General features: G+C 40.5%; 1 protein-coding gene across 4 annotated transcripts in view; it reads left to right on the plus strand.

The window, feature by feature from the left end:
• Positions 1-11,282, plus strand: part of LOC308085344 (kinase suppressor of Ras 1-like) — a 48,872-nt gene extending 37,590 nt beyond the window's left edge. For 3 of the 4 annotated variants that reach the window (XM_080428466.1, XM_080428469.1, XM_080428468.1), the window contains 11 exons: positions 1,213-1,254; positions 1,876-1,933; positions 2,573-2,624; positions 3,077-3,334; positions 4,664-4,860; positions 5,629-5,725; positions 6,053-6,186; positions 6,496-6,627; positions 7,708-7,843; positions 8,915-9,048; positions 9,784-11,282. In XM_080428466.1, coding sequence (XP_080284592.1) covers positions 1,213-1,254; positions 1,876-1,933; positions 2,573-2,624; positions 3,077-3,334; positions 4,664-4,860; positions 5,629-5,725; positions 6,053-6,186; positions 6,496-6,627; positions 7,708-7,843; positions 8,915-9,048; positions 9,784-9,871 — 1,328 coding nt within the window. In that variant the 3' untranslated portion in view covers positions 9,872-11,282. The remainder of the gene's footprint in view (positions 1-1,212; positions 1,255-1,875; positions 1,934-2,572; positions 2,625-3,076; positions 3,335-4,663; positions 4,861-5,628; positions 5,726-6,052; positions 6,187-6,495; positions 6,628-7,707; positions 7,844-8,914; positions 9,049-9,783) is intronic. The other variant, XM_080428467.1, reaches the window with a different exon arrangement.
• The last annotated feature ends 1,148 nt before the right edge of the window (positions 11,283-12,430 follow it).

Raw genomic sequence — 12,430 nt, forward strand, 5'->3', positions numbered from 1 at the left:
TGTACTGAATGCACTTTGTTTAATTCCTTGAATTATTTATTTAAGGGAAGACTATTTGCTGTTTTGCAGTGAATTCAGTTTACAGTAGATATTTGGCCCCAATGCTGCTCAGACAGGCTTTTATATTTGTTATTGTCATTGTCAGTAGTAAGAAGTACAACACTACTGCCCTGGGATGTTACTCTCGGTCTTAAATTGACCAAGGCTTAAAAGAATAAAGTTACTTTTGTTAAATAAACATTTGACCTCTTATTTTTTTTACCATTATGGAACCGAAATAGGGAACCGTTAGGAACCGAAACCGATAAGCGGAACCGGACTCATAAAAATCCTAACAATACCCATCCCTTGCTCTCATACACACACACTCCAGTGAAACATCCAAATATCTAAATTAGTTCATATTTAGTTTTTTTTCCACCAGGTTAGAGAGAAAGTAATTCACCAAAAAAGCCCACTGACTAAGGACTACCAGAGAGAATTCCAACAATTTCCAAAGTATAGCGTAGTTTGTTCGATTTTAGATTTATTATCAGATTTAGCTGTTTGTTAATTATTAATACCATACTGAAAGGAATAGTATCCAACTACATTCTTCAAAAACAAACAAACAAAAAACACGGTATGATTTGTAAAATGGTTGTCAGTAGTGTCAAGTATTCCATGACTCGTAGTCAATGGACTAAAAATGCCAGACCACCAGTATGGTCCTTTTAAGGAAGTTTAGAGAAAATGTGACAATATTATTGAGTCATCGAATATCAAAGTTTGGTCTGTTAATATAATTCTATTATAACCCTTTTACTCAACTGCATGCACTCTTTACTTTCTGTGTCCCATTTCGGCTCTGTTCCCAACACATTATGTTGTGGTTTGAGTTCAGGATGATTCTCGTAAGGCTTATTCACTCATTCAGAAGGTTCTTGTGAGTGAATGTTGCTTAGATGTATTTTTATGCCTTCAAGTCATGTTGACCCTATACTTATTCTCCTTCCATGATGATGTTGTCTTCCCACTAACAACCTGTCTCACAGCTCTGATCTCAGTCAAACATGATTCTAAGTTCTGCATGCTTCAGTGGGGCAACCAGCTTGATTGTGCTACAAGAAGTTGATGTAATCTGGTTTCTGTGGTGCTCCTGGTTTCTTTTCACCTAAATTATTCCTCATCTAACCCAATGTTTCTCCAATCATATCCGATCTGTCCCACTAGCTGCCTGTTATATACAGCCTAGACAACAGTTTGTCTTTCCTGGTGAGTTAACAACAGTCCAGTGTGTGTGTGTGTGTGTGTGTGTGTGTGTGTGTGTGTGTGTGTGTGTGTGTGTGTGTGTGTGTGTGTGTGTGTGTGTGTGTGTGTGTGTGTGTGTGTGTGTGTGTGTGTGTGTGTGTGTGTGTGTGTGTGTGTGTGTGTGTGTGTGTGTGTGTGTGTGTGTGTGTGTGTGTGTGTGTGTGTGCGCGCTTGCGCACGTGTGTGTCTAATCCGCCACAGTACTAAAACCTCTCTCTCCTTGGTGTTAATTTCATCCACTTGTTTACAGAACTGGCAAAGCTCTGCTGTTGCTGTTTGTCCGTTTTTAGAGGGTGGGGTTCAGCCAAACAGTGTTGTGTTGTGTTATGGCTGGATGTTGTTGACCTGTGGTGCTGTCCCAGTGCCACCTTTGCCTCTGTTGTGTATGTTTGTGCTTTGTTATGGAGAAAGATTGCCCACTCTCGCCCTCTGGTGGGCAAAATCTGAGGCTGAACAAGAAGCACCCTTGTGAAAATGCATTTAGCATTGCAACCATTTTCATTGTTTACATAAGATGTTGAATGTAGATTTATATAGCAGGATGACTATAGTGTCTTATTCTTCTGAACTTTTTTCCCCCAATAGATGTCCCCTCTTCTCCGTATAATGTTGGTCTGCATTCTGATGATTACCCTGACTCAGGGTAAGACAAAGCAACAGTACAACATTTTCTGTTTGTTGGAACCCCTTAAAATAATATAATATGTAATATAAACAATCAACCCCCCTGTTTTTGTATCTGAGCCAAGTCGAGCATTGCTGAAGCACGTGCAGAATTGAAAATAATACCTGTCATTCATGGTTGATTATTAACCAAATTAAACATTGACCCCTTGATTTAATTATTGACCAGAAAGGCCAGGGATGGCCAATAACGTGTTTTATTACAGGACATAACAGCTTTAGAAAATGCTGTTCCTCTTTCCTACTACTGCTAGGTCTGTGATGACGAACACTCATTGCTGGCCTTTTAGCCAGAAACCAGAGAGAAATGTTTGTCTCACACTTCATTCCTTGGCGACAGAGATTCTCATTTTATATTTTAAATAATTGACTGAAATGGATAACTGAGTATCTCTCGGATGCAATATGAGGGTACATTTTCTCAAACCTTTAGACAAACAGATTGTATGACCACACTATTTTGTTAATATTCTGAATCCTTCTAGAAAACAAGTCTTCTAAAGTCATTCAATACTGTTGATGTTAGATGGCTAATATAACACTGTTGATGTTAGATGGCTAATATTTGACCACAAAATCTCCTGGTTGCTTCTTACAGAGTACATTCGGTCACAACTGAAACACAGCTTACAGAACAGCAGGGAGAAGTGGTAAGTATCTGGCAAATTCACAGCAAAAAAAATCAATGATCACTTCATATACAAAACTATAAAGGAGTTTTACATGCATTTTAAGTTCCTAAAAGAAATAAGCGAAAAGAAACTGGACAATGCGGTTGGGGAAAAAACTGCTTGTCAGATGACCTGGGGTTAGGATCAGGACTAGCACTGACAGTAGGACGGCTGATAATTTTTTTTCTTCAAATCTGTTAAAGAAGGTCACGGTCAAAGTTTAGCCCTATGCTTATATATGGGTCGTATTTACAATGAACATGTGGCGTGGGTGTAGCATCTATTTTCTAGTTCTTTGTCCCATAAGTTCCGTAATTTTCCAACCCTGAGCTGTGGATGCTACAGTACTACCAAGATGTTACCCATACGTCAAACATGTAATATCCAAACCTCGCATTTCCTTCCTTACCTCTGTCACCCATTTCATACAGGAAGAGGAGGCTGAAGAAGATTACCCAGGAGAGGATGAGGAAGGAGGCGAGCCGTGTTGCAGAGAGAAGGGCCACTCTGATGGAGAGTATGACGGGGATGAGTTGGAGGACCTTCCAAGCACAGGCTGCCGACGTACGACTGCGGGACGCCGCATGGGGGGAGGCCCGATCTCCCGCCAAGCCAGCCAAACCAGCGTGTACCTCCAGGAGTGGGACATACCCTATGAACAGCTGTGGCTGGGTGAACTCATTGGCAAGGTGAGAATACACAAATGCAAACGAGACACTTCAGGGTTTTAATCAACTCAGTGGCCAGCCTTTTATTTTGCCCACGTGACAGTGGCATTTATACCAGGGGGGGGTTTCGGTCAAGAAGGTAAAAACAAGGCGGCAGTGGCTCAGGGGTAGAGTGCAGGGTAGAGCGGACGGATAGAAGCCGCAAGGTTCCCAGTTCGATCCCCGGCTCCCCCCGAGTTTGTGTCGAAGTGTCCTTGAGCAAGACGCTGAACCCCTAATTGCTCCCGATGAGCAGGTTGGTGCCTTGCATGGTTTCCTCCGCCATCGGTGTATGAATGTGTGTGTGAATGGGTGAATGTAATGCACAATCTATGTACAGCGCTTTGGATAACGGCGCTATATAAATGCACCATTTACCATTTACAAGTCAAGTAATCATAATGCAAGTCCACATCAACTATGACAATGACTTTATTTGCATAGCGCTTTTCAAAACAATGTTACAAAAGTCATGTCGTAAGTAAATAAAGTTGTGACTTGAGTCAAGACTCAAGTGCAAGTCATGTGACTTGGGTCCCCCCCCACCTGTTAATAACAAATCCCATCTGTTCTCCATAAAACTTGAGGTTGGCTTTTTATGAGATACTGGACACCACACTAACACACTCAACAACACTTTACTCTTTTTGACTCTTTAATGCTCAAATGAACAGAAATAGAATCCCTCAATGCCCGGCTCCCTGTTTTAACCACATATACCTTAGCGTCGCTATTCTGGGCATGTCATCATTGATGAACATTTGGCAAATAGTTAAACATTTGATGAAAATAGCAGATCTACCATCCCACAACGTGTCACAACACATTGTGAGCTTGTAGATCAGCTATTTTTGGCTAAAAGTGGTACTTCTGTATAGACAAACGCTGTAATGACAGCGGAGCTACAAGAGGTGTCGCCCCAAAAGCCTACTAAAATGAATGTTACAGTGTGATTTTAAATGTTTAAATGACATGCTATCTGAAGGAGGGACTTGTTGTCAAGTTTATAAAGGTCACGTTTTTTGCTTAAGTGTAGACATTTGTATGCGCTGTTGTCCTACAGTGGATGCAAATAAAAGAACTCGACCCACAGTGCTTTAAACTATGTTTAAACTATTGCCATTACATTCATGTAAATTATGCTGTCCCACAATAATATAGTTGGCTTTGTCAGTTATGAATTTTAATTAATATTGGAGTCTTATGTAACTTTTGGAGGGTATGCAAACTAATCCACCAATTATGCAGATTTTGAGTGTTTGAACCAAATAGATGAGCGCAAAAACATTACCTGGAATTGAATCGTTCCAGGGTCGTTGGGGGAAGGTCCACAAGGGTCGCTGGCATGGGGAAGTGGCCATCCGCCTGCTGGAGATCGATGCAAACAACCAGGATCATCTGAAATTGTTCAAGAAGGAAGTGATGAACTACAGGCAGACCCGCCATGAGAATGTGGTCCTCTTCATGGGAGCCTGTATGGCTCCACCCCACCTCGCCATCATCACTAGGTCAGTGGACACTAGAGACCAAATTCTTTTTCATTAACACTCTGTATTTTACTACGCATCTGCAGTGCATTGAGGCTGACAATGTATCAACATTAATAGAATTTGTTTATATTTACACGATGGATGGATGGACAGACAAACATAATACTGCAGCGGTTCTCAACCTTTTTAATTTCAAGGACTCCCATTTGATATGCATTAGGCCACAGACATTTTATTTTTTATGATTTGTACTTTATTTTTCTTCTTTTTTGACAAACATACAGAGACTTTTCTTCAACATTGATGCAAGTATATTTAGACAAGACATACAATAAACAACACAATAACATTCATATTCAAATAGCGACATTGCTGGTAATTAAACGAGACAAGACATACCATACACAAAATACAAATAAACAAACCTTGAAAAAAAACTGTTAATTTCACTCTGGGAGTAAATGTCCTTACAAATCAGGAGCGATGGAACATTAGGATCCATTTAGGTCCTAACTATCAGTCAATTAGCTGGGGACCCCCTGGAACCCCTTTGTGGTACTGGGAGTACTGGAACCCTACGATGAGAACCAGTGTTATACTATACATTTTTTGACAATCTTTATTTCTATCATTACTTACTGTATACAGTACATAATCTTGTCTCAGCGAGTGCATCTTTGCATGCATCATTATACCTTTTGTACCATATTCCTGCGTATTTATATTGCATTGTTGATATTTTTCTCCACTGTTCATGTAACCTATTGTCTATTGTTTTCCTCATAGTTTCTGTACAGGCCGAACATTATTCTCTGTTGTAAGAGATCCCAAATACACACTAGACATCAACAAGACCCGACAAATCGCTCAGGAGATCGTAAAGGTAAGGAACCTTCCAGCTTCAACCCCAACTGTGTCAGGATTTACTGTGTATTGAGTCATTTTAATTTATATTCCACATTAATGGTCAAAAACCTCCTAACTCCACTTGAGCTGTATTTGGGTAGTGATGATAATATAAGGACACATTCAAGTATCTAAGAATGTATAAAGTCACCGTACCAACTTTGATGAGGCAGTATTGTGTTTTTTTTTGTTTTTTTTTTCCTGAAAAGTTTATATTTTGGACATACTGTAGCTGGTTTCTGCCCGACAGCAGAGATATATTATTAATTATTTATAGTTGATAACATAGATTTTCTCTTCCCAGGGAATGGGTTACTTGCATGCCAAAGGTATCGTGCACAAGGATCTGAAGTCTAAGAACGTGTTCTATGACACAAACAAAGTGGTCATCACAGACTTTGGTCTGTTTGGAATGTCAGGAGTGGTACAAGAGGGGAGGTACGAATAAACGTCCATCTGCTGCTTTCTGAATAATGCTCCAGTTGAATAAGTGTACCTGTTATGCTGTAACTGCTGTCTTTGTGTGTGTGTGTGTGTGTGTGTGTGTGTGTGTGTGTGTGTGTGTGTGTGTGTGTGTGTGTGTGTGTGTGTGTGTGTGTGTGTGTGTGTGTGTGTGTGTGTGTGTGTGTGTGTGTGTGTGTGTGTGTGTGTGTGTGTGTGTGTGTGTGTGTGTGTGTGTGTGTGTGTGTGTGTGTGTGTGTGTGTGTGCGTGCGTATGTGTGTGTGCGCGTGCGCGTGTGTTTCCAGAAGGGAGAATGAACTGAGGCTGCCTCATGGTTGGATTTACTATCTGGCCCCAGAGATTGTTCGCAGGATGGGTCCGGCGACCGAAGAGGACCAACTGCCTTTCTCCAATGCTGCTGATGTTTATGCTTTTGGGTATGTGTCCATATGCAATATGCATATTTCAGCCAGACATCTCAGACTTATTGAGAACGAATGGCAGCACAATTATACAGAGTTGATTCAGGCAATCTGAGCAAGTGGAGCAGCAGCATGCGGAGTGAACAAGCGCATGTGACCATTTATATAGACCACCATATTATAGGGTTTGCATTGGATGTGTGTTGCAGTGAGAAGAGTGTTTCGTGTCTAGTAGCGTGACTGTAGTTATCTACCTGAACTAGCTTGCAGGCTTGGTCCATATACTATGTATACTGTATACTGTATACTGTATAATGCATAGTATATATACTTTGAGGTAGGGTGGGTGTTTGTTGACAATGTAAATGCATGTTAATTATTAACAATGTTATGCGCACTAGATTTAATCCTTCTATCCCACTGTACTGTATCTACACTCCCTTTAAAACCACATAAACCCCTATATACTGACTGGGGTCCCGCAGTTGGTCCGCTCCTTTTCCCCCTATACACCTAATCCTAGTCTATTCACCAAAAATAGATGATCCTTGTGATGCGTTGTGAGGTTGTAGATCTGCTATTTTGCTAAATATTTGCCTCTAGAATAGGGACGATAGGGTTCATGTAGTTAAGTTGTTGGGAGACCTGCAAGTATGTAAGGCATTAAAACACATCCATTGGGTGCCTTGTAGCCCAACCAGTTAGTGCACTAACCACATGCTCCTTGTGAGTTGCGTGGACCCAGGTTCAAATCCAACTCCCGGTGTCTCCCCTCTCTATGCCCTCGGTTTTCCCCGAAGGGCTCATTTCTTAATGCCCGCTGGTCAGTAAGCACTTACTGACTACCCTTACAGAGCTGTTTTTACACATTCAGGGTTGAATTAGCAGTCTATATTTTACTGTGTAGTTTTACATTTGTGTATGCAGTTTTACAGCTGTGTTTAACCAGTTTGATTCTTAGGCATTTTGTTACAGCTTATAATTTCATTGGAACACTGTTATGTACACTATTTAATATAGGATAGTTAAAAGAAATAAATATGTTTGTACACAACAGTGGACTTATGTGCTCCTTGTTGTTTTTCCATTTCCTAGCACTATCTGGTATGAACTCCAGGCCAGAGATTGGCCAATCACCAATCAGCCGGCAGAGACTAAGATCTGGTTGGTTGGCAGTGGTGAGGGGCTAAAGAAGGTGCTGGCCGAAGTTAGCCTGGGAAAGGAGGTCACAGTAAGTATTATTATTGTATTATACTGCATATCTCTGCTGTCCAGCGCGAACCTGCTAACTCCAAAACGCTCATTGTTCAGGAAACAAAAAAACAAAATATAAGTTTTTCAGGAAATGAAGAAAACTATTATATTTTTAAAACAAAGCAATACTGCCTCATCAAAGTTGGTATAGTGACTTTATTATACTTTACCCAAATCCAGCGCAAGTGGAGTTAGTAGTTTCATACGAGCAGAAATCCAGCTGAAATGGAGTTAATGAGTCTGAACAACAATAGCTCCACTCGCTGCTGAGGGAGAGGTTTCAAAAGGGTATAAATTCCCAAAAGCTAACAATGGATCTCCAAGCTCACAATGCATCACAACAACGTGTGAATTAATGCCCTGATGCTTCATGACACTTATTTTATAGGCCTACAATAACAAACAGGACTTTAAATATTACAATAACTTCTGCAAAGAGGGGTTCACAGAGCTGGAGTTGGAGTAGAACTAGCGCGACAGAAATGCTATGAACGCCTTTCTTCTTGTCACATTGCTCTCCTCATTAAACACTTCATAGATTTTAGAAATATAATTACTTGTTTTCATAACATTAGCGTCAGTGCTAAGTTTGATAAACAGGTACACTGCATTACCTGTTTATCTGTTTTAACAGACTACGGGGAGAGAAACCCTGCCGTTTAATTTGTTTATGTGCTGCGTGCTCCTCCTCTCTCACTGCGCCAGCGCGCTCTGCCTGTAGGAGAGGAGAGAGGGGGAGTTGCGTGGTGTTGACGGACAGTTTGAGGATCCAATGGAGTTGTTAGGTTTTGTCAGAGGCGCTTTTTAATACTTTTCAATAGCGTTGATTTATGAAAAAAAGAAAAAGCTGAAAATGGAGTTAGCTGGTTCGTCCTGGACACCGACGATATACAACTATGTAGACTGGAAGAATTTATAGATGAAATATCTTAAACATAAACAGAAGGTGATTATTTGACATTAGTATTGAATTGATTAGCCATCGGTTCTTGGGTGAACACAAATAGATTTGACTCGTAATAATGATGCTGAATCCTGTCTTGTGCAGGAGATTCTATCTGCCTGTTGGTCCTTTGAGGTAGACGACAGGCCTTCCTTCATCCAGCTCACCGACATGCTTGAGAAGTTGCCAAAGCTAAACCGCAGGCTCTCACACCCCGGACACTTCTGGAAGTCAACCGAGTATGTATCATAGAAGACCTGGGCAGTGGTGCAGCTGATTCAAAGTGTACCCTCCAATCCCTGATATTTGAGGGGGGGGAAAAAGAGTCGAGATGAAAGGGTATTTAATTTGATACAAAACCAGAGTGTACGTGTAATAGAAATACAGTTAAAAAATAATAGTACATGAGGGAGACAGGAAGCAGTACCCCCTGACTGACTAATAATGGTCAGAGTAATGTTATGACTAGGATTATGTAAAGTGCTAAATCAACCTTTTTATGAGAATAATGGAGTGAACTGCCTGCAGTGTTCTTTCCTGCTGAGAATGAATGAACCTGTTCTGAATGTGAAAAATTATTTTCAGATTGAAGGGCTTCGCTGATTACGTTTTATTTGCTGCTTGCCCGCCTGTCCCGTTCCCTTGTCTTGCCTGGGTCTGTTGCTAGTGACATCACTTTCTGTTGTGTGTGATTCCCACAGTGGACTGTACCATTTCTCCTCTGTTTACCGGGTTTCGCTTCCTCTCTGTCTTTCTTCCCTTGCTGACTTTACTCTCCTCTGGATGTTGACTGACCCCCACTCCCCCCTCCCCACTACCTGTTTGACCCGATCTCCATGGTGCCCCTTGGATCCTGTGACTTCACGTCCTCCTTATTGCCTCTGTCACCTTGTCGATTTTTTAAATCTCTCTGCGTGTCCTGTCCTCTTCACTGTTCTCCTGCACCTCCACACTCCCTTGTTGTCCACCTGAAGATCCTGGGATGATCACCACTGTCTTCGAGACCACTGCTGTGAGGGCCTCCACTCTCGCTGTCCATACATGTACAAATACAACAGCTAAATCTTATTGTTTTTCTCATTTTACAATATGAACTGCTGACCTGCAAGTCTCCCTATTTTATCTTTGAATCATTTTGGGGTGTACTGTAAACTAGCTGCGACAGAGATAATTGCATCAATGTCACCTCATGCTTTATCAGTAACACATTGGTTGACGCCATCTTACAGTTTGCATATCATCCACGTGCTTGTTTTGCCTGTGTAACTTTTTCTTCTTCTGTCTAACCACTTCTCTCTTTCTCTTTCTATGTGCTGCTTGTCATTTTCACTACCACTTTATCACGTAGGTTGTAAATCCTTAGACACAGATGAAGTCTCTCTGAGCACTTCTGTGATTATACCTCCTCTGCTGTAGGTTACCATTCAAGTTGGAACACAGTCCCTTAAGTTACTGCTCAGGGGGGTGTTTCCTTAATTGCACTGCAGTGAGCATAATGGTGACTGTGCCGTCACAGTGACACTTACAGTACGTGCACATTGTTGCTCCGAGGTTAACATGAGGTGTCCACAGGACACGTAAAGGAAACGTTTCAGTCATCACTAGAATAAACCTTGAATTAAATGTCAAACCACTTGGGGAAATCACCCTGCAATACACAGCACCCAGATTTATTTTTGAAAGACATTCATTTAGTTTTATTTCTCCTCCCTGCAGTCTGGGTTGGTGGGAAATATTGTAGAGAATACACAAATATATGGCACCTCACAGCTTGTGAATTTCAGCAAAGAGGGAAAGGAAAAATGTGATACGTGTGTGTGTGTGTGTGTGTGTGTGTGTGTGTGTGTGTGTGTGTGTGTGTGTGTGTGTGTGTGTGTGTGTGTGTGTGTGTGTGTGTGTGTGTGTGTGTGTGTGTGTGTGTGTGTGTGTGTGTGTGTGTGTGTGTGTGTGTGTGTGTGTGTGTGCGCGTGCATGAGTGCAATGCATGCAGATTTGATGTGCCTGAGTGTCATTGAATGGACAAGCAGAGTTGAACTCAGTGAAACATTGTGATGTCTGATGGGAATGTGAGATCAGTAACAAAATAAATCATTCTAGATTTATATACTGTATATATATATGTATATAGAGTAGCATGTTTTTATTTAATGTACAGGATGCATATTATGTTTTGTGTTTGTACGAAGATTTTATATGGAATGCATTTTAAATAGGTACCTCAACCCTATTTATGTACAGATCTTTATACAGATATTTTTCAGTATAGATACTGTAAAATTGTACATTTTATATGGGTGAAATGGTGTTTTCTTTTTTAAATGCTACGTGAGATGTTATTTTTGTACAGGATGTGGTTTCAGGATGTTGCTAAGATCTTTTTGTACAGCATGTGGTTAAAGGATGTTGCTACGACCTAGAAAACCGACTTCATGTTTGAACATTTTAAGCCAATAAAAATGAACTCCAGAGTCCAGTGATTTGTCCTGGTGTAGTCTTTTGAAATGTTTTACAGTTGCAGGATTTAGCTAACTTTCCCTAACTATTAAGTGTGTGTGTGTGTGTGTGTGTGTGTGTGAGAGAATATATATTCACACACACACACACACACACACACACACACACACACACACACACACACACACACACACACACACACACACACACACACACACACACATTATATATAATGACATGCCAAAAATTGGCATGCCAGGGTTGAAGTTAAAGGTTATCTACCATAATAGTTAGGGAAAGTTAGCTAAATATTTGACCAATCTGCAAAATAAATGCCTACCAATGGCTTTCTTCACAATGTGCTCATAAAGGTGTCTACTAACACCTCTCAATTTGTTCCAACCATGGTTCCAACCCAACTCCCATGGGAAACTTCACCGGAGCCAATCAAAGTTGGGGTACCCGGAGGGCCTGGGCAAAAAAATGAAACATTTAAATAAAAGATTGGCCAATATGAACTGGTGCGATGTCTAATTATGTTCTTTGGGGGTCCTGAATCCATTCCAGCCATTAGTTTTTAGTAAAAAATTACTCCTGGCCAAAACACACGGTGTGGCCGATTGTTGAGTGGTATATTTTGATTCTTGGGGTTCTTAGAAAGTCAAATAAATATATCAATTTTCTACTGTTCTATTTAGTTTGCATGTGTGCATATGTACATATAGCTAATTATTGGCCATCATATAATAAAATAATAAGGTGCTACAAGTTATTTTCAAAATAATTACGATGTTCTTTTTTTTGGAGTTAAGTGGTTAATGTCCAAAAAAGCAACATTTCAGTCAAGTTTGGTCTTCCTCAGATGGATATAATTACATTAACCTAGCCATGACCTTTATGCTTGTTGTATCACCTGAGCAGAATGAAAAATCCAATTGAGCAATTTAGAGAAAAACTGCACCTTGTTTCTAATTGTTTTCTCACTTGCCAATGAGGAACAAATTTGTTGTTGTTGTTGCTACCATATACAGTGGTGAAAAAATTACTAATTTTTTTTACTGAAGTAAAAGTATCAATACTGCAATGTAGAAATAGCCTACTCTGTCACTATTTACCTACTGGTAAAAGTCCGGAATTAAACATTTACTTGTAAAAGTACAAAAGTAT

This window comes from Gymnoscopelus braueri (genome assembly GCF_963280865.1).
Source record: "Gymnoscopelus braueri genome assembly, chromosome: 5".
Taxonomy (NCBI): domain Eukaryota; kingdom Metazoa; phylum Chordata; class Actinopteri; order Myctophiformes; family Myctophidae; genus Gymnoscopelus; species Gymnoscopelus braueri.